At 56.8% G+C, this 12,940-nt stretch overlaps 1 protein-coding gene across 1 annotated transcript; it reads left to right on the top strand.

Moving 5' to 3' along the window:
• The first annotated feature begins 1,738 nt into the window (after positions 1-1,738).
• On the top strand, positions 1,739-11,936 carry BSPRY (B-box and SPRY domain containing). The gene is made up of 6 exons (XM_087752520.1): positions 1,739-1,900; positions 2,692-2,790; positions 3,698-3,928; positions 5,730-5,755; positions 6,962-7,086; positions 11,258-11,936. Exons 1-6 carry the CDS (start codon positions 1,853-1,855, stop codon positions 11,782-11,784), a joined length of 1,056 nt encoding a protein of 351 aa, XP_087608646.1. The 5' UTR covers positions 1,739-1,852; the 3' UTR covers positions 11,785-11,936.
• Positions 11,937-12,940: the final 1,004 nt, after the last annotated feature.

Here is a 12,940-nt window from a genome sequence, read left to right as displayed (position 1 = left end):
AAACCTGCTTCAAGGCTCTACCCACAAAAACCTGAAAACCCGATACTGGAAGCACTAAGCAAGAGGGTCTGGGTTTCTACAAAACATTCCCTTTCTAATTTTACCCTGACAGCCTTTGTGATCAGCAATTTGTAATACCCAGTTAATCTCCACCTGTTCTATCCATGAGTTTGCCTGTTCAAAAGATGTGAAGAATGATAAATCTCACAGCTGAGGGGCAGCGATAATTCAGCAATTTACTTCTTTCAGTCAGACCGAGTGAGCAAATCATTAGGAACAAGCGTGATTTTTCTTTGACAACGGGAGAACTCTGGAAGTTGTTTCTCCTGCAGAACAAGATTCTAGGAAAAAGCTAAGACATAAATTCTGATTTTTTAATTACGATGATTACTATGTTTCCCAACCAGCAGTCAGTTTCCCACTCGTGGTTCATGTCCAGGTGCAATCGTCCCTACCCGCACATCAGCTCAAACTGAGCTGGATGAAGGCGGAGAGGCTGCAGGGAAAGCGGGAGCTCTGCCTGGCACCTAACTGCGTTCTCCTGCCTCCTGCCCGCTGCAAAAAAGAGTAGATTTGTCTGACCCCTGAACGAGGGCAGCAGTTGCTGGGCAGGGTGTTCATCTGAGGTTTTCCTATCTGGCAGGCTTCCCTACGAGTTTATCGGGATCCCGGTCCCTCACAAAGCTCTCCAACGACACAGGGATCCTGCAGCAACCGATCCATACAAAGCTACACCTCCAGAAGACTGAATTTCACGCTGGAGGATCTCCTACCCTCCCTTCCCCCCGAATGCATTGCTTAACAGAAATCAAAACCATTTTTTTACTAAATTGTTTTTAAAAAATAACCCAGGCTGCTGCCTAAGGCTGTTCAGGCACTGCAGTGAGATCCGTACCATGGAATAAGGAAACCACAATACCCACAGCAGCGGGCCCAGAAATCACAGTGGAGCTTTCTCCCCATTTTCATGGGGTGTTAAATATCCTTTAGAAGAGGGGTGTTGAACCATCTGTGGGGAGGACACAGGGGCAGCCCCGAGTCCCTATAGCTGGGGTGACCCCACGGCAACGATGTGGGTCCCTGTAGCCGCGGTGACCCCACGGCAATGCTGCGGGTCCCTGTAGCCAGGGGTGACCCCACGGCAATGCTGCGGGTCCCTGTAGCCGGGGGTGACCCCACGGCAACGCTGCGGGTCCCTGTAGCCAGGGGTGACCCCACGGCAATGCTGCGGGTCCCTGTAGCCGGGGTGACCCCACGGCAATGCTGCGGGTCCCTGTAGCCGCGGTGACCCCACGGCAATGCTGCGGGTCCCTGTAGCCAGGGGTGACCCCACGGCAATGCTGCGGGTCCCTGTAGCCGGGGGTGACCCCACGGCAATGCTGCGGGTCCCTGTAGCCAGGGGCGGCCCCGTGGGTGGTAGGTGGGTGCATCCCGGGCCCCTGTAGCTGGGGGGAGCCCCACAAGCAGGACATGGGGCAGCCCGGGGGTGCGATACGGGTGCAGTCCTGGTCCCTACAGCCGGGGCAGCCTCTGGGAAGGGTACGGGGACAACACAGGTCCCTACAGCTGGGGCAGCCCCACAGGAAGGCTATGGGGACAACGTGGGTCCCGCGGGGCTGGGCCAGCCCCACGGCAAGGATACGGGGCAGCCAGCCCAGCCCCAGCCCCAGCCCCGGGGCCCCGCCGTGCGGGGCCGCCCCCGCCGCGCACTCACCGGGGGCCGGGCCGGGCCCCGCCGTCCCGTCCCGTCCCGTCCCGTCCCGCCCGGCTCCCCCGCGGCGGCCGGGGCGGAGCGGTGTGCGCGGCCCGGGCGGGGCCGCCGCCGCCCCCGCGGCAGGTGCCGGGGCGCAGCATGGCCCAGCGGCCGCGGGCGCTGGCGGAGCGGGCGGCGGCCCTGAGGGTGAGCGACGGCGGCGAGCGGCCAGCGGGGGCCCGGCCCCTTCCCGCGGCCTCGGGCCGGGGCCTTTCCCCGGGGCCGCGGGGAGCCCGGGCCGTCTGGGGCTGCCTGCGGCCGGGGGGGTGGATCCGAGGGGGAGAGGGGCCGAGCGTGGGTCTGGGGTCGCTCCGGTGGGGCGTGGGAGTCCCTGGCGGGGCGTGGGGCCGTGTGAGGGGTCCCCATGGGGAGGTGGGTTCTCTGTGGGGCTCCTGGTGGGGTCTGGAGCCACGCAAGGGGTCCCCCGTGGGGATGGGGGCTCTTTATGGGGTGCCTAGCAGGGTGTGGGGTCCCTGGTGGAGCATGGGGCCACGCAAGGGGTCCCCCGTAGGGATGGGGGCTCTCTGTGGGGCTGTGTGGGGTCCCTGGTGGGGTGTAGGGCCATGCGAGGGGTCCCCCGTGGGGAAGGGGGCTCTCTATGGGGTGCCTAGCAGGGTGTGGGGTCCCTGGCAGGGCGTGGGGCTGTGTGAGGGGTCCCCATGGGGAGGTGGGTTCTCTGTGGGGCTCCTGGTGGGGTCTGGAGCCACGTGAGGGGTCCCCCGTGCGGATGGGGGCTCCTGTGGGGCTCCTGGTGGGGTGTGAGGCTGTGGGGGGGCCCTGGCAGGGTGTGGGGCCGTGCAGGGGGTCCCCCGTGGGGCAGGGGGCTCTCTGTGGGGTGGTGCACGAGGACCCCGGGAGGCACGGGGCTGGGCAGGGGGCTTGGGGCCGCCATCGCCCTGTCGAGACCCGCACGCTTCCCCGCTGCTCTTGCGTTCCAGAACAAGATCGTGGACCGGTGCGAGCGGCTCCAGCTGCAGAGCGCTGCCATCGCCCGGCACGTGGACGAGGTGCTGCCTGCCAAGGACCAGGCCGTCCTGGTGAGTCCCTGCCCCTTCTCCCGGCGCGGTGGAGCCTGTTGGCCCCGCGTGCTCCTGCGCTCGCCGCTCCTGGCGGAGATGCTGAGCCCCTGGGGCGCTCGTCGGTCGGGGTGCAGGGGTTGTCCCCCTCCTACCTCACAGCTTGTGCAGGTGCCAGGGTGTACCTGCGATTCCTGCTTCATTTGCCTAAAAAATGAATGATCTCTTCTCCCCAGTAACAAGCGATAGGACAAGAGGGAACGGCCTCAAGCTGCGCCAGGGCAGGTTTGGGTTGGATATTAGGAAAAACTTCTTCCCCCAAAGGGCTGTCAGGCCCTGGCCCAGGCTGCCCAGGGCAGGGGCTGAGTCCCCACCCCTGGGGGTATTTAAAAGCTGGGGAGATGTGGTGCTGAGGGACATGGTTTAGTGGTGGCCTTGGCAGTGCTGGGTTAACGGCTGGACTCGATGATCTTAAGGGTCTTTTCCAACCTAAATGATTGTATGATTCTGTGATTCTAAAATGTACACAAACAATAAATTCCTTGGTATTAGTGTACAGCCGTCAAACATCCCACTGGTACCAGTGTCTTACCGATTCCTGATTTTATTTGTGCCTCACTGTCACTGAGGACCAAAGACAGATTCTCTGTTTCTTGCTAACAGCGAATCCAGGAAGATCTGCTGAGGGATGAGACTCTGGTCCCTTGCAGGTTGTCACTTGGGTACCAGGGTTAGGCTAGGAGGCAGTGGGCAGGTTTGGGACTGGTTGTCCCGTTTACCTCTGCTTGCATCGTGATGAGTGCTGCGGCTTGGGCTCAGTTAACAGAGTAATCTTAACAGCTGAGCCCACAGAAAGCTGGCAGAAGCGGTTGGTGCTCTTGTTGGGGTTGAAGCAAGACTGATGTTTCTCTTCTCCTTGCTCTGGCAGAACGCAGCCACCGCGGCGCGGGAGCTGGTAATCCAGAGGCTGATCTTCGTGGGGAACGCGTGTGAAAATGAAGAACAGCGGCTGCTGGAGAAGGTGCACGCGGAGGAGGAGCGGGCGCACCAGAGCATCCTGACCCAGCAGGTGCACTGGACGGAGGCTTTGCAGAAGCTGGCTGCCCTCCGAACCTACCTGGTGGACATGATCACCAACCTGGACGACCAGGGCCTGGTGGTGAGTACTGCTCCTTCTACCGAGGCCCAGAAGTGACCTAGATTTTTTTTATCATGGGTATTGTGGGACTTAAATACAGTGCTCAGCAGCTTGCTGCACTGACAGCAAGGAGGCAGAGTTGGACAGGACCTACGTTTGCAGGTCTAGCTCAGGGAACCTCCTTCACCTGGTCCCGAGAAGCCCCCGTGGTTTCTTGGTGGTTCCTAGAGCATCTGCTCTGCCCGCTTCTTCTTTTGCTTGCGGTGAGGTTCAGAACCACCCAGGCTCAGGTCTCCAAGCTCTTGGCTTGAAGCTGCCGGCTCTCAGATGGCCTTAGGCTTGACAGCCAGGATGGCTATGGTTTGAGAGCTGCTCTTACAGCAGCCAGCTGGGCCACCAGTTTTCTAGTGTTCTGTCTAGTTTTAATCAAAACATGACCCTTGGGAGCACCTGCAGCTCTTCTTGAAGGTCTGCCCTGCTGTCTGGCATACCTCTGTTTGGGACATTTACCGTGCAAAGCAGCCCGTGCTTCCCTTCGCTCAGTTCCTTTTCTGGCTATTAAATTGTCTTGGTTTACCCAAGCGATGCCTCTCGTCGTAGACGCGAGCGGGTAGGCGTTGCACCTCCTCTTCCTTGCTCTTGGCCTCTGCTTGCCACATGTAACTTTGTGAAGAGGGAGGCAGCAGGTCTGCTTGGAAAACAGAACCGATCCCACGGACAGAAGGTAGATGGCTGTTCCTTTGGTGGGAAACGCAGCTTCTGTCCTGCCCCAGCATCTCAGCTGGCTGGGCTGTGGCCTCACTGTAGGAGTAGAGGTTGGAAAGCACGATCCATCAGATGCCTGTGGCAGAAAACAGTGAGACCCTCAATTTCTCCTTTTGCCACGTGGTGGAGGGGAAACAGGGATCGTACATTCTCCACCTTGGATCGTTGGTGTTGGCGTTTGTGTCTATCAGGAATCGATACGTGTCCTGTCACAGGAAAGTGAAAGGCACATGGAGCACCCTGCAGCTCATATTTGAGCAGGGATCGAATATTTTCCTACCACTTTGCTAACTGGGCTGTACCTTGGGAACGCACCATTGCCAGCGGGCACAGAAACAAGCGGGACTGATCACGAGGTTAATCTGACTCTTGGGTCCTCCGCAGCTTCACCCCTCACTGAAGGCTGTGGGGGTTGTTTGCTGCAAGCCCAGGATGTTCTTGCAGCGTGCCCTAATGGGCTGGGGGAGGAGAGGGGACCCCAGGGCCCGGCTTTTCACACTCTGGGCAAGGCAGGGTGCAGCGGTAAGAGCTCCCAGATGCAGACAGGCTGGTGTCTGCCAGAGGGTAGGAAGTCAGAGCTGGTTCTTTGTGGGTCTGAGACTTGCCGTCTGCCTCAGCTCTCCCACGTGTTTCCCTCGCACCGGACGATCCAGCTGTACTTGCGGTCTTCTGCTCGCACACCGTTTGCACGTGCAGCAGAGTGGTGGCAGACTCTGGATGCTCCCATGCCCTTCTGGAGTTATTTGTCACCCAGCCACCCAGTCCCACTGGTGCAGCAGACATCACCCCTAGCTAGATGTAGAAGCTAGATGTACTGCCCTCAGCCATTCCCACTCATTTTCTGAGTCAGGGAGTGGAAAGTGCTGCAGCTGAAGAAAATAGATGTTGGACACTCGCCCTGCTCCCCAGGGCCAGCGTTGGGGTGAGGAGTAGTTTCTCTGGGTCAGGAAGGAGAACAGTGCTCCCTGGGTCCCGGGTTTGCTGTGCCCCAGCCTGTGTTTGGGATTTTATCTGTGGGGATTTCAGCTGTGCTGACTCTTTCTCTCCTTGTCCCCAGCGTGCAGAACAGGAGATCTTCGAGAGGTTAGTACCTGGCTGCTCCTGGTCCTTTCCCTGACCCCTGCTCCAAGCTTGCCTGCACCCTCCGTGGCTCCCGCTGTGAGCGGCACGCCATTGCTCAGGCAGCCGGTGACACCCCCGCTTTCCTCCTTCACCCTGCTTTTGTTGAGGACAAGGACAGAGCACAGAGATGCCAGTGCGGCCTCTTGGCTCTGCTTCACGTGCTGCCCTGCAGCTCAAGACGGAGAAGTCTTGGCACCTACAGATGCTCCACATGCAGTGTCTCCCCAGAGGCGCTGCCAGATGCACGGGCCCTGGCTTACAGGAGACCTTCCCCAGCTCCTTGGTAAACTCCACAGGGCTCCCTGGGAGATGGCGCAAGCCTGTCCCTGGCCTGGTGGCAGGAGGTGGGATTGTCCAGCTGGAAAGCTGGTGTGCTCCGTGCCCGGGGTGCTGCTGGCACAGAGCCTGCATGGAGGGGAGAACCAAGTGCAGGTGTCAGCATTTCTGGAGTCATCGTCAGTAACGTTGGGCTGCTCTTCCTTGAGAAGGCAGCTTGGTGGCTGCATTTTTACAGGCATTTATTTCTGGGGCTGCTGCAAGGGTGCTAGCTAGCACTGCTTGGACTCTGCTGCCCAGAGGACTTTCAGGAGTATTTTTGCCTGTAGAGAGTAAGAAATCGGCCACAGCACATCACCAGCAGCCAGTGCCAGAGCCTTAACTTACAACCCTGAGTTCATGTGTGTACTGCAGGCCACAGGAGCCCAGCAAATCCTCAGTCTCCTTGCTATGCCGTATGAAACCCGGAGTCCCGGCTTGTTCTCCTGTTGTACCCCCTTTGCTTCAGCAGTGAGGCTTTGTGGATAAAGAAGGAAATCTGATTCTCTCACTGCAGCCCATTCATTGTGCTCCTCTTGTACCTTGATGGCTGCTCTCAGGCGTGTTTAATCTGTGTCTGCTGAGTGAGGAGGCTGTTGACTCAGGCTGCTGGGATTGTATTTCGAAACACTGAGGCCCTTTCAGAAGGGACTGTAATCGAAGCCAACTGAAAGTATCACTTGGGAGGAGAGTTTGTCCAGAAACCCCCACCGCAGTTTCTCTGCAGCAAGTGCTCCTCTTGCAACTGCTCCAGCTCATATTTCTGTCATACTTCCTAGTGATCTTAAACGCCTCCCAGCACTGGTCAATAAATAATTGTATTTTGAAATAACTTGTGTGTTCTTTTGCTAGGACAGAGGTGGCGGAAGGAATCTTAGAGCCACAGGAGTCCCTGAAGTTAAACTTTAATCAGACCTGCGTTCAGAGTCCACTGCTCCATCGACTCTGGGCCTCTGCTGTTCTCTGCTGCATCGCAGGTCAGTGACTCGCTCAGGTCTCGCCCTCTCTGGGGATTCCTGCTCATTCACGTTGTGTCCAAAGCAACATCCTGATGCTGTGTCCTGCCCAGGACCTGGGGCATCTTGCCCCCTCCGCTGTCCCAGCCCCCACGGGTTCCTTGGACCCCGCAGCCGGGGGGCAGCAGCAGCTGTAGGAGGTTTGGGAGGGGGGACAGTGGCTCGAAGCAGCCGGTTGTGGCTCAGAGGAGAACAGGGGTTTGAAAAGGCTGCGTCTTCTATCAGCTCTGTCGATTAACCTCACTTGGTTTCTTTTGCTGTTGCCTGGGTCAGTAGGTGACAGCAGTGAAGCTGACGCTGCCGTAGGAATCTCTGTCACAGAAATTCCTCTTTACCGTGTTTAGCATTGGCCTGCTGGTGGTTTTAAAAGAAGGTGAACTCACCCACGTGGCGTCTGTGAGACGCACTGACGTGCTGGAACGAGAAGTGAGTAAATGCAGTAGCTTTCTGATCATAAGCTGAGATTGGGGCTGTGCAGGAGCTTAGAGACATTCGTGATCTGGTTCAGCTCTTGCTGTACCACTGAGGTTGCATCGGAGGCGTTTGTCAGGCCAGCGACGTGCTCTGGGAGTGGTTGTACCAGGTTGGTGTCAGCTCTCTTGAGCGGGGAGAGGCTGTTCTTCCGGCTGTGATCTGCTTGAATTGCTGATTGTGAAATGTTTGCTTTTACTTTTGCTTCCAGGGTATCGTTAGAGTGTTTCAAATGTATTTTTTGTTCCTCAAAGGCGGCAATATCCTTCACAATTGGAAAACATTTGTCCCATGTGCCACCTCCTGAACAACCTCTGGGGTCGTCTTCCCAAAGCTTTTGCATTAACCTTTGATTTTTGCTCATCTTGCTCTTGACGCTGATGAGCAGTTCACAGTTTTTCCCTGGTTCCAGGTCCCTCTCCAAGGTGTGCGCTTCTGGCTTTTATTGCTCTTGTGTTTTCCAGTATTAGCTTGAGAATCTGTGCGTACCGGACAACACTATCATTTGTTTCTTCTACTGCAGTCTCTGGTGTTGCTCATCCTTTGTGATTCATCTCCCTCTGTTTTGAGTCTTTTGAGTGCTGGCAGTCATGCAGACTCCTGCAGCTGTACGTTGGCGAAGTCGAGCAGGTTCTCAGCAAATGTTCAGAGCTATTAAGTCACGCAGGAAACCTTTCCCTAATTCTCTTTGTTGTGACATGGGTTTTTTTATGGATTGCTTTCCCAGTAGCATCCTTGTCTAGTGCAATGGCTCTAAGGCATTCTATCCTAGTAGTGGGTCTGTTGGTGCTATTATTACACTCTGCTTTGGGTTTTTGGTTTTTTGTTGTGGTTACATTTAACGTGTCATTATTGCACGCTGAGGATGACTGCCATATCCTTGCTTATCTCGCTAGTCCATAGTCCAGCCAGGACCTAGCCTTAGAGATTTAATATTAACTGCAGTGGTCCTAGCTTTCATTAAGATGCAGTAATGTTATTTTGCACTTGGTGGTCCCTCCTCCCAAAGGCAATCGAACAGGTGGCACTCTTGTTTATTTGCTTGAAAAGAGTAAATTCCTGGCCTTGGTGGTTTGCCCCTGACGCCTCTCAGAAACTTGGAAACCAGCAGGCAAAAGAACCTCCATTTCACTCTCAAAAATAAACACGATTCCTTTGATGTCTGTACTTGGCATCTACCCTTCTGTTTCGCTTACGTTTGGGGTTGGCAGCTTCTTCCTTAAACCGAGAGATGGTGTAAATCTCCTGGCACCGTTCTGGGAGGGATCTCGGTTCCTGGCCACCCGCACCAACGCTGCTGGGGGCAGGTGAGCGGTGATGCTGGCTGGAGACCTGAGGGAGGACCCTCTGCTGAGGTGACACAGACTGAAGCCATCCCGGCTGGCTGAGGCCTTGGGCTGCGCATGGTGACCTTCTGCCACGGGGACCCGGCTGGGTCTGGATTCCACCTTGGTGCCTAAGTCTAGCGACGAGGATTGTCATTTCAAATGTGTGAGTTTGGAAATGGGAACTTGGATTTTTAAAAGTAGTAAAATGTGCTCCAGCTAACACACATGTACTTGGCAGAGATGTTAACCGTGTTAGCTTACCTGCTCAGCATCCCTCGTCTCTCTGAAGTGGCAAGGCCACTCAGGTGGGTACTGTACACAGAGAAAATAGATTTTGGGGTGAGATGAGTTCCCGGTGGAATTGTTCATCAGAATATGTGGGAATATCCGGAGGGCAGATTTAATCATGACAAAACACTTGTCTGTGTGGGAAAATTTGCTGATCTGAATTACTCTGCTGTTACTCTGCCAGCGCTTCCCCTTCCTCAGATGCTCCCCTGGAATCACAATTCCACAACGAAGCTGTGTGGGTGTCAGCAGGATGATATTTCCTCGTGCAGATGACCCCTGTACCTGAACACCAGAATGCAACCCCGTACCTGGGTTAGATGTGTGTTGCACGATAGGAGGTTTAGTGCCCTTCTTCTGTCAGGGGAAGAAAAAGTCTCGTACTGCTCCGTTTTCTATGAATTCATAGCAGCGTTTGGCTTCCTGGAAAGTCAACCTATGAATAGGCAGCGTGGGCAAATATAGCTGCGGAGACCTATGGAGGGCACGGTGTGGCAGGCAGGCACGCTGCAAAGCGTTTGGCTGCTGCTCAGTGAAATAAATCATCAAACGAATGAGGTTGTCTGCTTCAGCTGCAAGGGGATGCTCTCTTCAGCTCTGCTTTCTGCTCGCTGTTGCCTGCAATAGCTTCCACCTAACGTGCAAGCGTGCGTGGCACTGCCACATTGTGCAAACTGATAATTCAGCCTCGGTTCGTCTCCTGCCAGGGAGCACCAGGGCAGATGCAGCCCCAGGAAAGCCCCTGACCAGCATTGCTGCTGTTGGGTGCCGCTCTCTGGTCGGAGGGATGCTGACCTGGGTCCCTGTAGGTGCTGGAGCAGGTCAGGCTCTGGGACGACACCGTTGAGGGTGCAGCATAATGGTTTGATTCTTTAAGGGCCTCATCCTGCCACGTGCTGGATACCGAGCAGACGGTGTGGTTGGGAAACGGCCGGAGCAGGCGTGATACAGTAGAGCTCTTGTTGGCTGCAGGGCTGGGAGAGCAAATGACTCACCTGCTCCAGCCTTGTTTCCATGGAGACTTAAGACCTAAAATGAATGAAGTGAGGGTGGGGGAAGGCAGGGCAAGGAGGGGCACCCACAGGTAGAAACGGTCTCCCTGGGCGCAGGTGAGTCAGCTGGGCATCAGCCTCGTCTCTTTGCTTCGCGAATTTACAGAGCGAGGGAAACGCTCGTGCAGTTATTCAGTGCTCACACCCGTCTGCAGACCCGCTGAGGGGTCTCGCACGCAGCCAGGGCAGGGCGAGCGGTGCTGGGTGCTGTCAGCCCGCGGGGCCGAAGCGGAGCAGAACCCCCAGCGGGTGCAGGCGCCCTGCGGCCAGCCCGGTTCTCGCCCTGGGCTGCAGCTCACTGGGTTTGTGCTGTGGCACGAGGCAGCTGGGCAGCCCCTTAGTTCACAGCAAAACCAAATGGAGTCATGGCTGTGCTCATCTCTAACACCTGGTGCAACCTCCAGGTTGGCACAGCTGCTCCAAACGCGCTCAGGGTGGGTTGATTAATGACTTGGGCTTTATAGGAGGAAAGGGATTTCCCCTACCCAGCCCTCTCTGTTCCTTCTCCTTCCCGTATTACCGGCTTTGCAGGTTTTCTGCAAACAGCTCTGCCCTCCTTGTGAAGGCTCTTGACTTTGGGGGAGGAGAAGTTGGGTGCTACTCACCCGCAGTGGGGGTGGGAAGGGAAGGGGCTGAGATTTGGCGTTCTCCCAAAGGCGGAATGAACCGAACCTGCTGAGTTCTGTTTTGTGGGGATTCGGGCCAGGGTCAGAGGAAGATGAGCAGCATCTTCTCTGACTCTGCAGGACTTCTAGTGCAAGGGTGGAGAAGTGTCTGGTGAAATCTGGGCCTTGATGACTCTCTGCGTCGTTCTGGCCCTGGCTTGAGAGGGGGGGCTGTGGGGAGCTGCTGTGATGGCACCCAGCCTGAGACCGAGCCCCCAGCACCGTGTCACCCCGGGGGAGCGGACGGTGTCTCTGATGGCCCTGACTTCTTTGGCCGGTTCAGGCAGGGGCCACCGAGCCAGCGCTCACTGTGTGGCTTCTCTTGCAGGCTCACAGGAGATTCACATCGATGAGAAAACTGTCAGCCCCCACCTCAGCCTGTCAGAAGACAGGAAAACCTTGACCTTCAGCTCCAAAAAAGCAAAGGTGGAGTTGGACTGCCCCGAGCGATTTGACCACTGGCCCAACGCCTTGGCCACTGTGGCTTTCCACTCGGGAGTCTGTGCGTGGAAGATCAGCGTGGAGAAGAGCTGCGCCTACAAGCTGGGGGTTTGCTACAGCTCTGTGCCGCGGAAGGGGTCCGGCAACGAAGTCCGCCTGGGCTTCAACGCCGCCTCCTGGGTCTTCTCACGCTATGACAAGGAGTTCAGGTTCCTGCACGCCGGCCACCCGCGGGCGGTGGAGCTGATCAAGTCTCCGGCCGAGATCGGGGTGCTGGTGGACTTTGCGGGAGGGGAGGTGCTCTTTTACGACCCCGATTCCTGCGCCATCCTCTTCTCCCACAGGGAGACCTTCGCGGAGCCCCTCTATCCTGTCTTCGCTGTGGCGCACCAGAGCATCTCGCTTGTCCAGTGAGCGAAGCATTGCGCTCGCTGCGGGGGTGAATACACAGTTGTATATACAGGGACTGTATATACGCTATGCAGTGCCTTTATGGGGGAAAGGAGCCCAGAGAGGGCTACGGGCTTGTGCACAGTGGTGTTCAGACAAGACCTGCCTTCAGACTACATCTGTTCTTCACATTTTTTACAGCAGCTTTCCTCTCCTCCTGGAGGCTGCACCCGCTCTGTGTCTGCCATGCCAGGACGAGGGGTCAGGGTAATGCCTGGCTCTGCCAGCCGCTTTTAGGTGAATCATTTAATTCCTCTCCGACCCAGGGCAGCTTTCCAGCCTTCTAAGGGCTTTAGAAGACAGGAGAAATATTAAGAGATGTGTTTGGAGAAACGGCAGGGAGGAGGCACGTGGAAAGCGACATCGTTGGGACACAGCTGGAGACATGCTTTTGGGAGGAGCTGCCCTGTGCCAGAGCGGGGGGGTGTCAGCCCAGGGGACCCACGCCGGGGCAGGGGCACCCTTGAGGGGTTGTGGCCCACGGAGGAGCCCACATCAGAGCAGAGGAGTAAAAGCAAGGAGCAGCAGAAAGAAACCTAACCTGAGCTGCTCCTCGCCTCGCCAGCGTGGGGGGGTTCAGCGTAACGTGGCGAAAACATGGGGAGCTGACGTTAGGCAGGGAGGAAGGAGAGGTGTTGGACCGCAGTTGAGCGAGGGAGAAGGGCAGGAAAGGTGTTTCCCTAACTGTTTAAAATTTGTCATCTTTATTTCTCAATACCCAAATCAGTAAAGTTTGTTAATTGGCAATGTATTAAGTCAAATTGCCCAACTCCAGACTGTTTTGCGCACAGCAGGAAGCCTGCGACAGCCTCCTGGCCACCGCTGTCAGAAAGGGGGGTGCTGGCAAGGTGGCGAACCTGGGGCACACCGAGGCGTGCAGGGCCTGCACGCGGGCCCGCGGGGTGCTCTGCGCGAGCAGACCTGCCCTGGGACAGGACCAGCCCCGGCTCTGCTGATGTGCTTGCACAGGGATGCTCGAGCCTCTCCCCAGGGTGACTGAGAAGGGATAAACCTCAGTGTCTGCCTCCATCCCTCCTGCCAGAATGAGCCTGACCCAGTCCCCAGCTCCCGTAGGGGAAGACACCACCGCTGACCCTCTTCCGTAGTGTTTTTAGAGCTA

Source organism: Nipponia nippon, unplaced genomic scaffold (genome assembly GCF_047370975.1).
Source record: "Nipponia nippon isolate SJK-2023a ecotype South Korea unplaced genomic scaffold, ASM4737097v1 scaffold_16, whole genome shotgun sequence".
Taxonomy (NCBI): domain Eukaryota; kingdom Metazoa; phylum Chordata; class Aves; order Pelecaniformes; family Threskiornithidae; genus Nipponia; species Nipponia nippon.
Note: the sequence above shows the minus strand (reverse complement) of the source record. Positions and strands in the feature narration are given on the sequence as shown.

Bases quoted from the DNA above. Each gene is read 5' to 3' on its own strand.
- BSPRY (XM_087752520.1), top strand. From the start codon at position 1,853: ATGGCCCAGCGGCCGCGGGCGCTGGCGGAGCGGGCGGCGGCCCTGAGG. The intron at 2,791-3,697 runs GTGAGTCCCTGC...TTGCTCTGGCAG, and splicing joins CCAAGGACCAGGCCGTCCTG to AACGCAGCCACCGCGGCGCG. The intron at 7,087-11,257 runs GTCAGTGACTCG...CTTCTCTTGCAG, and splicing joins TGTTCTCTGCTGCATCGCAG to GCTCACAGGAGATTCACATC.